This window comes from Neoarius graeffei, chromosome 5, assembly GCF_027579695.1.
Source record: "Neoarius graeffei isolate fNeoGra1 chromosome 5, fNeoGra1.pri, whole genome shotgun sequence".
NCBI classification, from domain to species: domain Eukaryota; kingdom Metazoa; phylum Chordata; class Actinopteri; order Siluriformes; family Ariidae; genus Neoarius; species Neoarius graeffei.
Window position 1 is genome coordinate 78,709,105 of NC_083573.1, and position 17,527 is coordinate 78,726,631.

The window sequence follows — 17,527 nt, forward strand, 5'->3', positions numbered from 1 at the left end:
CCCCACAGTCCAAAGACATGCAGGTTAGGTTAACTGGTGACTCTAAATTGACCATAGGTGTGAATGCGAGTGTGAATGGTTGTCTGTGTCTATGTGTCCGCCCTGTGATGACCTGGCAACTTGTCCAGGGTGTACCCCGCCTTTCGCCCGTAGTCAGCTGGGATAGGCTCCAGCTTGCCTGTGACCCTGTAGAACAGGGTAAAGCGGCTAGAGATAATGAGATGAGATAATTGTCATCCAGTCATGCATATTACACTTCTGGACTCCAAACATAGGATCAAGGACAACATGAATAGTTACACAAGTTGAAGTCTGTCCATCAATGGTGTAATCAAGTGTTTCCTCACTCGCTGGACATGGACACCCTTAATTTTTCCAACAACCATGTCTAGAAGGTTGTTCTATATGCTTATCACACTTACCATATGCTTATCATACATCAAACTTCTGTCAAGTGTTGATGTTTTTGCATTTGGTATAGCCAGGGCATTATCAGGCATAGATGTGCTGGTATGAGTAGTTCTGCGGGATGTGTACAAGTTTGGTAACATTGCCTGGAAGTATCTGGGACAGTCACTGATATACATTTTGCAGAGCACTGTGATAGCAGCAACGTCCCTTCAGTGTCAGAGTGTAGTGATGGCCAATTCCCTGCAAGCAGTGATTTGATCGACGTCAATGATTCAGAGAGCTTTCTGCTGAATTGAGTCAAGTTGGTTTAAAACAGTTGGTGAGGTACTAATCTATGACTGACAGGTGTATTCCATAATATTACTAGTTTGAGCTTTGTATACAGTTGCTGTTCCTGCAGTATCAAGTTTGTTGGCAATTTTCAGCAGTGCTCCAAGTCTCTGCCCAGCCCTCATCAAGATATCAGAGATGTGCCTGGTCCTGTCAGTTGTGACACTGAGGATATTAAGTTCCTTATCTACTACCAAGTTGATATTTCCAAACTGCAGACCAGAAGTTGTTGGCATCCTTTTCCTGGACAGTATCATGGTCTTACATTTTGCAGGCACAAAGGTAACTTTCTATTTGGCAACCCACACTCTCTCTTCTTCTCAAGGTCTCTATTTAGACTAGCTACTAGACTAGCTTGCCCCCTCATTTCCAGATCTTATTGGCGCACATAGCATAGCATAGAGGAGAAGAAGCCTTTGTCACATGTCTAATCAAGCACAGTGACATTCCTCCTCTGCATTTGACCCATCTGAAGCAGTGAACATATGTATGCACACACAAGTGAGCAATGAGCACACACACATACCCAGAGCAGTGGGCAGCTATGCTACAGCACCTGGAGAGCAGTTAGGGGTTAGGTGCCTTCCTCAAGCCATGATACAGAGGGAGGGAATCTGCATCATGGCACTTCAGCCATGATACAAAGGGAGGGAAAATGCTGCTCATTCACTCAACTCCCCTCATATTTTTCCTGCCGGTACCAGGAATCAAACCAGCAACCCTTTGGGCCCAAGGGTGCTTCTTTAACCTTTAGGCCATACATCAGCATACAGGTTATAGCTGGTTTTCACAAGCATCCATGAGGTTGTCTACAAAGACAGAGAATAGAAGCAGGCCAAGTACGGAGCCCTGAGGCACCAAGGCATTGATGGGTGAAGTGTCTGATGATTGGCCTGAGAGAACAACCTCAATGGACCTTCCATGAAGATAACTCTGCAACCATGGGAGAAGCATCCCTGTCACTCCCTTGGATCTCAACTTGGCACATAGACCATTGTGCCACACTTTGTCAAAGACTCCTTTGATGTCAAGCGCGATGATGCATACTTCTTCATTTCTGTCTCAGGAAGTATTCCATATCTGAGCAAGGATGGTAAGGTCAGTAGTGCTGTGATTTGGTCTGAAGTCGAATTGTTTGCTGGAGATCAATTTATTATTGAGCAGGTGGTTTTGAAGTTGCTTGTTGACCACAGATTCCTTCACCTTGCTGATGATGCTGAGAAAGTAAATGGGTTGGTACTTTGTTGGATCAGCTCTAAAATCTCTCTTGTTTACTGGAATAACAAAAGCAGTCTTCCATTGGTCTGGGAAAACACCTTTGGAGAAGCATAGTTGAAAGAGATGGCATAATGGACTTGCCAGTTCTTCACAGCATTCTTTCAAGACTCTACTTGGAACCTGGTCAGGACCAGTAGCTTTGTCAGGCTTGAGATGTCTCAGGATCTTTGTGATGTCTTTGGGCCTGAAGACTACTTTGTCCAGCATGACTTGAGGGTGCATTGCAGCCCCTTGTGGTTAATGGTGACCATTGTCTAGTCTGTGTTTTTCTGCAAAAGTCTGACAAAAAAATGTTGGCTTTGTCTTTTGCTGTTATGTGCACAGTGCCAGAATATTCAGGACTTTCAGAGTGGCCGGACCTTCCAGAAAGGGAGTTTATGACATTCCACCACTTTTTACTACTTAAACTTCTGTCAGCAAGGTTATTCTTGAGTTTTATGCTGTGGTTCCTTTTAGCATTTCTTTCTGTATGATTAAATGCTTTTCTTGTTTGAACAAACTTCTTGTTTTCAGATGTGCTGTTTTTTACCTTTATGGTACATGCTTCTTTTCCTTTTTGCAAGTCTTCTGCACCTATCATCAAATCAGGCTTTGTCACCTATCTTCCTGGTAACTGTTTTGCTTGGGATGTAAGCATCTATGGCTTCACAGATGACTTCAGTGATCTTTGTGCAGACTTTCTCAGGATCGTTGCCTTTGAAAACAGCAGGCCGGTTGACTGACAACAGATGCCCTCTCATATCCCAGAAGTTGGCCTTTACGTAGCATCAGACTTTCCTTTTATACGTCTCATCACAAAATGCTGATATTTTGAACTGTACAAGAACAGGGTTGTGGTCTGAGGTACCTATGTTGGCAATAGTTGTAGCTACAGCAGGTAGGTCTGTCATGACTAAGTTTTCCCCTCTAGTTGGAGCTTTCACAATAAACTTAAGCTGCCCATAAAAAGTGGAACACTGCATGAAGCACTGATGAGTCGTTTGTTCATCAGAAAGTTTCAAGAACACTGATCGATCGATCGATCGATCGATAGATCGATCGATCGATCGATCGATAGATAGATTTAACTGCAATTAAATCGCCTATGTTGTGGTTGAAAAAGAGATATAACTGAATGTGAATATATTATTTGAATACAGATACAAAACTGCATTATCCTTTTTTAAAAGCCTTGTTAGAAAGATTAAGAGGGCATTTGGTTGAGACCATATGTGTGCATCAGGACTGGGATCCCACAAGCCACAACAAAAACTAGCCATGCAAATGGTAAGTTTTTTGCCTCCACATGGTTGTGAGAGAAATTATAGATACACTGTATGTGAACACCTAATGCTGAATCATTACAGTTTCCCTTCACTGGAACTAAGAGGCCCAAACCTGTTCCAGATGGCAATGCCCCTGTCCACAAAGCAAGCTCCATGAAGATGTGGTTTGCCAAGTTTGGAGTGAAAGAACACATGTGGCCTGCAAAGACCCCTGAGATCAACCTCTCTGAACACATTTGGGTTTGTGTTTAAATGCAAATACAGATACATATTTGAATATTTGAAGTATATTTCCCTAGTTTTGAAGCTTGTGTGTTTTGTTCCCCACCCAAGTATGATTGCTACCTAAACAAAACTGACCAAAGAAAGTAAAAAAGTACTGCACTTATGAAGTTCTCCATTTTTTTTCCATACCAGGTATTGCAGTTGATCTGCACAGAACTTCCTGGTGGATGGACAATTCCAGCATGACTACATGGACACATGCTGACCGGGATACACTGGCCTTGGTCATCCTGTGCCAGACCTGCAGGACACTGGCAGCCTGGTACACAGCTCCGAGCACCTGCATTCACTTGGCAGCTCCAGTTCTGCTGTAAGTCAGTACATGAGCCTCCACATGGCTGGCCACACTCTTGATACACCTGTCCACCAGAACACTGCATTGCTGGGTGGAGAAAGAGACATAATTAAAAAAAAAAAAAGGGATTAAAAAAAGCAGTTACGTTAATTTAAGAATGGTGCTACTGTTTTTTTTTTTTTTTTTGCTTCCTATAATTGACCATTTTGATGCCATCTGAAGATTGCATTCAACATTTATACTCAAAATATCAAAGCTAGATGATGGTGGAATCTCTTACGGCAGAAGGTGTGGTTTCTCCAGCTCACTAGCACCCCCTCCTGTGCACAATGTTGAGCATAGGCAGTGAGGACAGTACACTGGCACTGCATGTGTGGGGTGCAGCTACACACCTCACTCAGACACTGCCGCATGTATGGCTCCCGCTCCACCACGTCATGACAGTTCTGAGAGAGGGACGGCAAACTTATAGTCAATGATTTTGGGTAAAGTTAGCTCTAAATTAACAGTTAACATGATGAGCAGGCAAATAGAGACACCCCCTTGCTCTGACTGGTTAAATGTTTGTGGTCCATTTTTATAAGCCATTAACACTGTTAGATTTTTTTTTTCAATAATTTCATCCTCTGCAATAATTTTGCTCAGTCTCTGGGAATCAATTACTCTGGGAACCATTGACAAACTGGTGACACATTTGCCCAGACTACTGAACTGAGTCATAAATCCATGCTAACCTGAAACACGGGACTGTTGATAACACCACAGACACTCTCTGCATACTCTCTGTGCTGGGTGTAGGTGTTACAGGGGTCTGAGTTCACTGCTGAGGGCAAATAGCATGATCCAAGACTGAACTTTGCAACAAAGGAGGTCACACTGTTCTCAATGTCACCCTCTGGAGTGGTGAAGTCATCGTGTTGATTCCAAGTCAGTGTTCCACACAGGCCTCTCACCTGTTATAGTGTACACACCCAAACAGAGTTGGAGATTAAGTCCAAATATGATAATAATATTTATGTGGGGAAAGTTAGTGAACATGCTGAAATCAGTTTTCTGAATGCTCTATTCCGATTAAGCAAAAGTCCTGCAGGTAGCATGTCACATATTTTTCTTTCTGTCAACAGGCAATTTAATAATCAATGAAAATGCAACATAGCTGCAATTATCAAATGAATCACTGCAAATGTGGCTTTGTCAGTCCTGCACGCTTTGGCATGTGCACGCCAAGCGAACTCTTGCACGCACACCATTAACGACGCACACCTGCTTATGATTAAGGAGCAATATGTGCACCTATATAAAGACTGTTTATATGCATGCTCAGTGCAAAGTATTGAGTTTGTTGCAACACTTTACCGAGCCTTGTTTCTATGATTGATTTCCTAGTTGTCTGAATTCCGATTCCTGTTCCTAGTTTACGTTTTCCTCTGTGCCTCTGACTTCCCATTTGTGCCTTGCCTGAACCTTCGCTTGTTTAACGGTTGTGATTTTGCCTGCTGATTTGGACTGTCTGTGTGTGTGTTTTCACCATTCAATTAAAACATAATTCTGCCCTTACATCCGCATCCTACCTCGACCCTGACAGGTTAAACAATATGGCTTCCACCCTCATTATTCACCAGCTAATAAAAGTGCACTTCATCCAGCACATCCTAATATTTTGCTTTATATATATATATATATATATATATATATATATATATATATATATATATATATATATATATATATATATACACACACACACAACCCCCGATTCCAAAAAAGTTGGGACAAAGTACAAATTGTAAATAAAAACGAAATGCAATAATTTACAAATCTCAAAAACTGATATTGTATTGGCTCATTTGAAATTTCATGACAGCAACACATCTCAAAAAAGTTGGAACAGGGGCAATAAGAGGCTGGAAAAGTTAAAGGCACAAAAAAGGAACAGCTGGAGGACCAAATTGCAACCCATTAGGTCAACTGGCAATAGGTCATTAACATGACTGGGTATAAAAAGAGCATCTTGGAGTGGCAGCGGCTCTCAGAAGTAAAGATGGGAAGAGGATCACCAATCCCCCTAATTCTGTGCCGACAAATAGTGGAGCAATATCAGAAAGGAGTTTGACAGTGTAAAATTGCACAGAGTTTGAACATATCATCATCTACAGTGCATAATATCATCAAAAGATTCAGAGAATCTGGAAGAATCTCTGTACGTAAGGGTCAAGGCCGGAAAATCATACTGGGTGCCCGTGATCTTTGGCCCTTAGACGGCACTGCATCACATACAGGCATGCTTCTGTACTGGAAATCACAAAATGGGCTCAGGAATATTTCCAGAGAACATTATCTGTGAACACAATTCACCGTGCCATCCGCCATTGCCAGCTAAAACTCTATAGTTCAAAGAAGCCGTATCTAAACGTGATCCAGAAGCACAGACGTCTTCTCTGGGCCAAGGCTCATTTAAAATGGACTGTGGCAAAGTGGAAAACTGTTCTGTGGTCAGACGAATCAAAATTTGAAGTTCTTTATGGAAATCAGGGACGCCGTGTCATTCGGACTAAAGAGGAGAAGGACGACCCAAGTTGTTATCAGCGCTCAGTTCAGAAGCCTGCATTTCTGATGGTATGGGGTTGCATTAGTGCATGTGGCATGGGGAGCTTACACATCTGGAAAGATACCATCAATGCTGAAAGGTATATCCAGGTTCTAGAGCAACATATGCTCTCATCCAGACAACGTCTCTTTCAGGGAAGACCTTGCATTTTCCAACATGACAATTCCAAACCACATACTGCATCAACTACAGCATCATGGCTGCATAGAAGAAGGGTCCGGGTACTGAACTGGCCAGCCTGCAGTCCAGATCTTTCACCCATAGAAAACATTTGGCGCATCATAAAACGGAAGATACGACAAAAAAGAACCAAGACAGTTGAGCAACTAGAATCCTACATTAGGCAAGAATGGGTTAACATTCCTATCCCTAAACTTGAGCAACTTGTCTCCTCAGTCCCCAGACATTTACAGACTGTTGTAAAGAGAAAAGGGGATGTCTCACAGTGGTAAACATAGCCTTGTCCCAACTTTTTTGAGATGTGTTGTTGTCATGAAATTTAAAATCACCTAATTTTTCTCTTTAAATGATACATTTTCTCAGTTTAAACATTTGATATGTCATCTATGTTCTATTCTGAATAAAATATGGAATTTTGAAACTTCCACATCATTGCATTCCATTTTTATTTACAAATTGTACTTTGTCCCAACTTTTTTGGAATCGGGGTTGTGTGTGTGTATATATATATATATATATATATATATATATATATATATATATATATATATATATATATATATATATATATACACACACACACACACACACACACACACACACACACACACACACTATACCCCTCCTTGAATCGCCACCTTAACGTGGTGAAGGGCAGTGTTGTTTTTGGCAGCCATTTTTGATTTAGTTTTAGTCTTAGTCTTTTGGACGAAATGCTTATTAGTTTTAGTCACATTTTAGTCAATTCCATCCTTGATAGTTTTGGTCTAGTTTTAGTCGACGAAAACTAAAAGGGTTTTAGTCCAGTTTTAGTCATTCATTTTAGTCAAAAAAATAATTACTTTAAAACATTAAATTAGGCCAATACAGAGATAGGAAATTGTAATCGAGGTTGACAGGTTGTGCATAACATGCTCTCTACATAAACGCTGTCTAGTGTGCCTGCTCTCTACATAAACGCTGTCTAGTGTGTATGCTCTCTACATAAACACTGTCTAGTGTGCATGCTCTCTACATAAACGCTGTCTAGTGTGCATTCTCTCTACATAAACGCTGTCTAGTGTGCATTCTCTCTACATAAACGCTGTCTAGTGTGCATTCTCTCTACATAAACGCTGTCTAGTGTGTATGCTCTCTACATAAACGTTGTCTAGTGTGTATGCTCTCTACATAAACGTTGTCTAGTGTGTATACTCTACATAAACGCTGTCTAGTGCGCATGCTCTCTACATAAACGCTGTCTAATGTGTATGCTCTCTACATAAATGCTGTCTAGTGCGCATGCTCTCTACATAAACGTTGTCTAGTGTGTATACTCTACATAAATGCTCTCTAGTGTGTATGCTCTCTACATAAACGCTCTCTAGTGTGTATGCTCTCTACATAAACGTTGTCTAGTGTGTATATTCTACATAAACGCTGTCTAGTGTGCATGCTGTCTACATAAATGCTGTCTAGTGCGCATGCTCTCTACATAAACGCTGTCTAGTGCAGACATCCCAAGTCTCCCGGAAGTTCCGGGAGTCTCCCACATATTGATAGTGGCTCCCTGATGCCCGCAAATTGGATAATATCTCCCAGAATCTAGAGCAAGCGAGTAAGAGCATGCACGTGAAACATTAATGTCTGCATTGCGCACATGACGGAGTGCGCGAGGGAGAGCGAGAGAGAGACTGTGCGTGTGCCTGTTCATGTAGCGCATGCTGGACAAAGAGCATCCTGATTGATTTACAGACATCCAAACTCATTTCAGGGAGGTGTCGTGACACCACCCCCCCAATGGGAAAAAAAGGCATGCGTCACGACACCTCCCTGAAATGAATTTCTGCAGGTTGGGATGTCTGCTAGTGTGTATACTCCATTGTTCACAGACTTGTGTTTCTGCCTCCGTTTAACATGTCGCAATGCGCTGATAGAGCACAAACATGTCATGATGAACACACAACTAGAAGGTGACCACGCTGTCCGTTAATGTAAATATGATGGCTAAACATGCTGCTAACGTTTGAGTAGCCAGGTGTGCTGCTGCTCATTTAGACATATTAAGGCACAGCAACAGGTCTGAAAAGCTACATTTCTCCCCGTACGTTTCACAGTAACTCAAATATGGGTAAATATATAACAAAGCATTCAGTTGCTGTCCCACCAATAATCCCTGCAGGACAAGTTTTACTCATGATATGTTAATTGAATTTAAGTTAGCTTAACCAAGCCAACTTTAGCATGAAGCTAGCAGTCCCATTCATTTTCGCCAGGTCACGGTGTTTTGGAAAACTTCATAGGAAATTAATCACAGCCCGATTATTGAGTGACATTAACCAAAGCTAGCAAACGTATGCATGATTTGTTAACAGGACTTCTTGTAACATTAACTTACCATCGCAGAAATAGCAGCATGGTGAGCCTTTAGATGCCTCTTGAGGTCGGTCGTATTCTTGCCACATAGTTTATAGCCACAGCCTCTGTCTCCGACTACAAGGCATTCCGTTTTATTTTCTGCTGGATTATGTGTAAAGTATGTCCATAAATCATCCCGTCTTTTCCACCCACCAAGCCCTTGTGCTGGCGTTGCCGCCGCCATGGTCCATGAACTGTGTGGCTGCCCCAGTGTGCACTGTGCCTGGTGGGCGTGACCAAACAAGGACCGGATGCAGGTGCATTGCTGATATTTTCAGCATTTGGCAGATAGATTGCATGCACCATTAGAGGAAACGCCATGCATTTTGAAAGTCCTATAGCCAACCCACTAACATTTCCGTCTCATCTCGTCAACGAAAACAAATATGTCTCGTCATATTTTCGTGATCAAAGAGTTATGTTTAGCTCGTCACTGTCTCGCTTTAGTCATGAAAAAAAGGTGCGTTAACGAAATCATTTCGTCATCGTCATCGTTAATGAAAACAACACTGGTGGAGGGATTTGAGTGCCTCCCAAGGCAAACAGGTCCTAGATGAGAGGTCAGATGAAGAGCGGCTCATAAAGGACCCTTATGGAAGAAAAAACAGGTATCCGAGTACCCTCACCCAGACCAGGGATATTGGGGCCCCACCCTGGAGCCAGGCCTGGGGGAGGGGCTCGTTGGCGAATGCCTGGTGGTCGGGCCTATATCCGTGGGGCACAGCTGGGCACAGCCTGAATAAGCAACACAGAACCACTCTCCTGTGGACCCACCACCCGCAGGAGGTGCTGTAAGGGTCCGGTGCACTGTGGATTGGGTGGCAGCCGAAGGCAGAGGCCCTGGTGTACTGATCCCCAGCTGACAAAACTGGCTTTTGGGACATGGAATGTCACCTCTCTGGTGGGAAAGGAGCCTGAGCTTGTGCATGAAGTTGAGCGGTACCAACTAGATATAGTTGGGCTCACCTCAATGCATAGCTTGGGCTCTGGAACCAATTTCCTGGAGAGAGGTTGGACTCTCTTCTATGCTGGAGTTGCCAAGGGTGAGCGGTGCTGGGCAAGGGTGGGGCTACTGGTAGCCCCCCAGTTTGGCACGCTAACATTGGAGTTCTCCCCAGTGAATGAGAGGGTTGTTTCCCTGTGCCTTCGGGTTGGGGAACAGTCTCTGACTATCATTTGCGCTTATGTGCCAAATGGTAGTTCGGAGTACCCGGCCTTCTTGGAGTCCTTGAGTGGGGTGCTAGACAGTACACCACAAGGGAACTCCATTGTTTTACTCGGGGACTTCAATGCTCACATGGGCAAAGACAGTGAGACCTGGAGGGGTGTGATTGGGAGGAACGGCCTGCCTGATCTGAACCCGAGTGGTGTTCAGTTGTTGGACTTTTGTGCCATGCATGGTTTGGCCATAACGAACACCATGTTTGAGCATAAGGGTGTCCATAAGTGCACGTGGCACAAGGACACCCTAGGCTGCAGATCGATGATTGACTTTGTAGTCGTTTCATCTGATCTACGACTGTATGTCTTGGACACTCAGGTGAAGAGAGGAGCAGAGCTGTCAACTGATCACTACCTGGTGGCGAGCTGGATCAGATGGTGGGGTAGGAGACTGGACAGACCAGGCAGGCCCAAACAAGTAGTGAGGGTATGCTGGGAACGTCTGGCGGAGGCTCCCGTCCATCGGATCTTCAACTGTCACATCCGGCAGAGCTTCAACTGCATACCGGGGGAGGATGGGGACATTGAGTCTGAGTGGACCGTGTTCCGCATCTCCATTGCTGAGGCGGCCGTGCAGAGCTGTGGCTGCAAGGTTGTTGGTGCTTGTCGTGGCGGTAATCCCTGAACCCCCTGGTGGACACCTGTGGTGAGGGGAGCCATCAAGCTGAAGTAGGAGTCTTATCGGGCTTGGTTAGCCTGTGGGTCTCCAGAGGCAGCTGACAGATACCGACGGGCCAAACAGAATGCGGCTCTGGCAGTCACTGAAGCAAAAACTCGGGTGTGGGAGGAGTTCGGAGAGGCCATGGAAAGTGACTTTTGGTCAGCCTCGAAGAGATTCTGGCAAACCATCCAGCGGCTCAGGAAAGGAAAACAGTGCTCTGTCCCTACTGTTTACAGCGAGGATGGAGTGCTGTCGACCTCAACTGGGGACATCATCCAATGGTGGAAGGAATACCTTGAGGATCTCCTCAATCCCACCTTCATGTTGTCCAAGGAGGACGCAGAGTCTGAGGGTGCTTGGGAGGACTCACCTATCAGAGGGGCTGAGGTTGTTGAGGTGGTTAAAAAGCTCCTTGGTGGCTGGGCTCCTGGGGTGGATAAGATTCGTCCTGAGTTCCTGAAGGCACTGGATGTTGTTGGACTGTCTTGGCTGACACGCCTCTTCAACATTGCATGGAGGTTGGGGACAGTGCCTCTGGATTGGCAGACTGGGGTGAGGGGGACTGGAGAGTGTGTTCCAACTATAGGGGGATCACACTTTTCAGCATCCCTGGGAAAGCCTATACTGGAGAGGAGAGTCCGGTCGATAGTTGAACCTCAGATTCAGGAGGAATAATGCGGTTTTTGTCTGGTCGTGGAACACTGGACCAGCTCTTTACCCTTGCAAGGGTACTGGAGGGTGCATGGGAGTTTGCCCAATTGGTCTACATGTGTTTTGTGGACCTGGAGAAGGCTTACAACTGTGTCCCTCATGGTGCCCTGTGGGGGGTGCTTCAGGAGTACGGGGTTCAGGGCCCACTACTGCAGGCCATTTGGTCCCTGTATGACCGGAGCAGGAGTTTGGTTCGCATTGCCGGCAGTAAGTTGGACTTGTTCTCGGTGCATGTTGGACTCCGCCAGGGCTGTCCTTTGTCACCGGTTCTGTTCATAACTTTTATGGACAGAATTTCTAGGCCCAGCCAAGGCGCAGAGGGTGTCTGATTTGGTGGCATCAGGATCACGTCTCTGCTTTTTGTGGATGATGTGGTCCTGTTGGCTTCATCAATCTGTGACTTACAGCATGCGCTGGGATGGTTTGCAGCCGAGTGCAAAGCGGCTGGGATGAGGATCAGCACCTCCAAGTCCGTGGCCATGGCGCTCAGCTAGAAACAGGTGGAGTGCCTACTCCAGGTCAGGGGGGAGTTGCTACCGAAAGTGGAGGAGTTTAAGTATCTCAGGGTTTTGTTCACTAGTGAGGGTAAGGGGGAGCGGGAGTTGGACAGAAGGATCGGGGCAGCGTCAGCAGTGATGCAGACACTAAACTGGTCTGTTGTGGTAAAGAGAGAGCTGAGCCAAAAGGCAAAGCTCTCAATTTACTGGTCCATCCACGTTCCCACAATCACCTATGGTCATGAGCTATGGGTAGTGACCGAAAGAATGAGATTGCGGATACAAGCAGTAGAAATGAGTTTTCTCCGCAAGGTGGTTGGGCTCTCCCTTAGAGACAAGAGAAGCTTGGTCATTCAGGAGAGACTCTGAGTAGAACCGCTGCTCCTCCACATTGAAAGGAGTCAGTTGAGGTGGTTTGGGCACCTTGTTAGGATGCCCCCTGGATGCCTCCCAAGGGAGGTTTTCTGGGCATGCTCCACTGGGATGAGACCCCGGGGCAGACCCAGGACATGCTGGAGAGATTACATCTCTCGGCTGGCCTAGGAACGCCTCGGTATTCCCCCGGAAGAGCTGGTGGAGGTGGCCAGGGAGAGGGAAATATGGGCTGCTCTGCTTAGGCTGCTACCCCTGCGACCCGGATCCAGATAAGCTGTAGAAGATCATCTCATCTCATTATCTCTAGCCGCTTTATCCTTCTACAGGGTCGCAGGCAAGCTGGAGCCCATCCCAGCTGACTACGGGCGAAAGGCGGGGTACACCCTGGACAAGTCGCCAGGTCATCACAGGGCTGACACATAGACACAGACAACCATTCACACTCACATTCACACCTACGGTCAATTTAGAGTCACCAGTTAACCTAACCTGCATGTCTTTGGACTGTGGGGGAAACCGGAGCACCCGGAGGAAACCCACGCGGACACGGGGAGAACATGCAAACTCCACACAGAAAGGCCCTCGCCGGCCCCGGGGCTCGAACCCAGGACCTTCTTGCTGTGAGGCGACAGCGCTAACCACTACACCACCGTGCCGCCCGCTGTAGAAGATGGATACATATATATATATATATATATATATATATATATATATATATATATATATATATATATATATATATATATATATATATATATGGAAAAAATTTAAGAGACCATTTCATTTTTTTCTTAAATCAGCATCTCTATATATGGCAGCCATTTCATTCCAGTGTCTGTACACAAGCTCACCTCATTTTACTTAATGAATTACTGATTAGGTGATTACCTGTATCAAATCTGATTTAATGAGGAAGGATATAAAAAACACTGCTGTGGTCATCACTATGCTCTTGCAATCAGACCAGTTTGGATGGCAAAAACAGTGCTAGTAATACCTTAAATTTAATTGGAATACATAATATCTATTCATCATGCCAAAAGAGTTGAAAATAAAAGTTTTCCCATTGTTATAGCTACCAACTCTATTGGATAAACTAACAGATTATTGTACAAACACATTTATGGCTTTCAAAGTAGTGCTGAACCATCCTTCTAGGACATTAGTTTCTTCTTAAAGAGATTGTTTTGCTTATTTGGACACCTGTTACAAAGTACTGCATTCATTCTAAAACTCAAGGAAAAGCCTTTCTTTTGGGAATCATAAACTTATTGGAGTAGGGACAGATGTTCGGTAGGTCATGAAAACAGGAACTGAAATATGCTGCGTGCTGTATTTTTTGGTAACATTTAACTCTCACATTGTAACAATAGCATTAGCCATAACAACGTTACTGAAAACAGTCTTGGATATTTATCCAAGAGTACCCTGCACAGGAAATGACCATGATCCTTACATCAAGTGTTACTGATTGGTGATTCACGTGCAGCATCACTAATGCTGCAATACAGCATCATGTCAAACTGACAAAGAAGATGGCTGAGGTTTTTTTTAATGGAAGTCAGAAAAAATACCATGCTGTACCTTATGCGCAAACCCTGGCTGCAGAGTGATGAGGATCAGAGGGCCTTCAGTGTGCCACAGCAGCTGAGCCCCAAACACATGGACCATGAGGAAACTTGAAGATGATCTCCGCACAACCAGATCGGCTGTTAACACTGGCAAAGACTCTGGCTGTCCATTTAGCATCACAGAACCTGAGAGAGAAGACAAAACAGAGTAAGGAGGAAAGAGAGAGGAGAACAGAATCATGCATAGCAAAAAGGATAAATCAGTGATTAAATGCACTACATTTGTTCAGTGACTTTAATTAATAGACAGACCAAAATATGAACAAAAAACATTGAGGTCAGTGTACACAGGTAAGGGCCAGAAATTTAATGAATAAATGAAAGGATGGATGGATAATTTGATAGATAAAGGGGTTGATATGGAAGCTGGATGTTTATGGAGGTACACTGAAGAATGAATGGGATAAACAGACAGAGTTTAATGGTGGATGGCTGGCTGGCTGGCAAATATTTAAACTGAAATATAGGCATACTGGAATATATGGATATAGGTTGAGATGTATGGATTAATAAATGGAATAATGAATGACAGATCAATAAATGGATGGATGGTGAATATTTAAACAGAAAGAAAGGCATACTGGAATATATGGATATAGGTTGAAATGTATGGATAAATAAATGGAATAATGAATGACATCAGTGGATGGATGGATGGATGGATGGATGGATGGATGGATGGATGGATGGATGGATGGATAATGAAGAACAGATCAAAGCAAAACATCCTAATGGACAGATAAGCTGCTCACCCATGTTAGTGAGGGTCACTGTGGTATGGAGGGCAGTGATGGTCGTATCCCATGGGCAGCGCATGCCACCTCCCTTTACACACTGCCCACCTCTGATGGTCACTGCAATTTTCTTATCCACAAAGTCCTATACAACCAGTAATACAGAGCAGGTGTTTTCTAGGAGCCAGTTATGCAAATCACATGTTTGCTAGTTTCAGAAGTTCAGATCTTTGATCTTTTTTTTTTATTAACCCAACCTCTGATATTGCATTTCAAAAGATAAACATGCAGTATACATTCCATAAAAAGTCAAAGAAGAAGCCATAAAGATGTGATAAGAGGGATTGTATCAGCAATGAATATTGCACTCACCTCAATGGCTGTGATCTGACAGTCACCGGCCTGGAAGTTATACCTCTTCTTATCAAAAGTAGTGATTTGCATTGTCCCTGTAATACTGCACTGAGCTGCACACCTTTCTGCAGAACACTGCCACTGGCCTGCCTGACACACACTATCAAAGATAGTGAAAGAAAGAAGGATGAACAGAATAGCTGAACTTATATTTAACACACAGGCTTCAATTACTCAACAGATTAACAATGCTATTAATAACTGCATGGTTCTTATTGTGTGATTCGCTTTGTGACCCTTTTTAGTCTTCAAATGTCTGAACAAGGTTTTGTCTCCAAGTGTAAATGGTGAACATTTTATCATGATGCAATAAAGATACAAGATGTTTGAAGCAGCCAGATCTAATAAGGTCATGTTTGTCTTTTACATTATATGTATGAACATTAACTGTTACAGTTTGCGATTTGTGATCCCTGTGCCCACTAAATGGTAAATGTCTTAGCTACTGAAACTGCTCATTTTTGAGCACAGTAATCATACTGATAAAATTAAACTTAGCACAGGGTTTACAGCATATCAGCAGTACTGCCAGTGCACGTACCAGGTGTTACACTTGTGTTTTATGGTGTCTCCTTCCTGGTAAGAGTGTCGCCTATGGAAGCAGGGGCAGTGTTCCCTCCGTAAGCATTGGCCATGATGCAGATAGAGCCCAGGAGGACACTCACAACCCCCAACACACTCCTCCCGACACTGGCCCGATGCTGGGGGAAGAGCCGAAGAGCAGCTGGGGGGACAGGAAGACACGCAGTCTGAGAAAAGCTGACCCCCAGGACACACTCGCTCTGTATGACAAATGAAAGGCAAAGAGAGAGCAAAAAAAAAAAGCAAGAGAAGAAAGCCAGAAGAAATAAATAGATAACAGGGAAATTTGTTGTTTAAAATAAACCTATGCTATCCTAGAGGGTGAGTCAGGATAGTTTTTGTGGCCTTTTAAAGTCATCAGCTACAGAGTAAAGTTTAATGGTGCTACAATGGTGTTTTATCAGTATTTTGTACAAAACCATGCTATTTCTATCTCTTGAAAGTATTAAATTTGCCTATAAAATCCTCATCACATTGTAAGTATTTACAGTGGTGCTTGAAAGTTTGTGAACCCTTTAGAATTTTCTATATTTCTGCATATGACCTAAAACATCATCAGATTTTCACACAAGTCCTAAAAGTAGATAAAGAGAACCCAGTTAAACAAATGAGACAAAAATATTATACTTGGTCATTTATTTATGGAGGAAAATGATCCAGTATTACATCTGTGAGTGGCAAAAGTATGTGAACCTTTGCTTTCAGTATCTGGTGTGAACCCCCCATGCAGCAATAACTGCAACTAAACATCTCCGGTAACTGTTGATCAGTCCTGCACACCAGCTTGGAGGAATTTTAGCCCATTCCTCCGTACAGAACAGCTTCAACTCTGGGATGTTGGTGGATTTCCTCACATGAACTGCTCGCATCAGGTCCTTCCACATTTCAATTGGATTAAGGTCAGGACTTTGACTTGGCCATTCCAAAACATTAACTTTATTCTTCTTTAACCATTCTTTGTTAGAATGACTTGTGTGTTAGGGTCGTTGTCTTGCTGCATGACCCACCTTCTCTTGAGATTCAGTTCATGGACAGATGTCCTGACATTTTCCTTTAGAATTTGCTGATATAATTCAGAATTCATTGTTCCATCAATGATGGCAAGCCGTCCTGGCCCAGATGCAGCAAAACAGGCCCAAACCGTGATACTACCACCACCATGTTTCACAGATGGGATAAGGTTTTTATGCTGGAATGCAATGTTTTCCTTTCTCCAAACATAACGCTTCTCATTTAAACCAAAAAGTTATATTTTGGTCTCATCCGTCCACAAAACATTTTTCAAATAGCCTTCTGGCTTGTCCACGTGATCTTTAGCAAACTGCAGATGAGCAGCAATGTTCTTTTTGGAGAGCAGTGGCTTTCTCCTTGCAACCCTGCCATGCACACCATTGTTGTTCAATTGTCTTGGCCAGGCCTAAGGGTCCCCTCTGCATCTCATCATTGCTGAGGAGTGTGCTCCCATCACCCAATCAAGCATCCAGCCAGAGCAGGTCATGATATATTTTTTACCATATTAACATGCCATTGTGTGTTATGCCTGATGTAAAGACTCTCGTCTCTGCGAGCCTACCACACAGATTTAATACTTGTCATTTTTAGGGCATACCTAACAACGTGTTTTTCTTTCTCTCTCTCTCTTCCCCCCCCCC

The 17,527-nt window shown here is 43.8% G+C and overlaps 1 protein-coding gene across 1 annotated transcript in view; it reads right to left on the bottom strand.

Moving 5' to 3' along the window:
- sspo (SCO-spondin) overlaps window positions 1-17,527 on the bottom strand; it is a 237,670-nt gene that overhangs the window by 204,289 nt on the left and 15,854 nt on the right. Inside the window, exons 11-17 of the mRNA XM_060922454.1 lie at window positions 15,835-16,075; window positions 15,252-15,393; window positions 14,898-15,024; window positions 14,099-14,271; window positions 4,599-4,817; window positions 4,145-4,310; window positions 3,699-3,951 (exon numbers count right to left, since the gene is read on the bottom strand). Coding sequence (XP_060778437.1) covers window positions 3,699-3,951; window positions 4,145-4,310; window positions 4,599-4,817; window positions 14,099-14,271; window positions 14,898-15,024; window positions 15,252-15,393; window positions 15,835-16,075 — 1,321 coding nt within the window. The remainder of the gene's footprint in view (window positions 1-3,698; window positions 3,952-4,144; window positions 4,311-4,598; window positions 4,818-14,098; window positions 14,272-14,897; window positions 15,025-15,251; window positions 15,394-15,834; window positions 16,076-17,527) is intronic.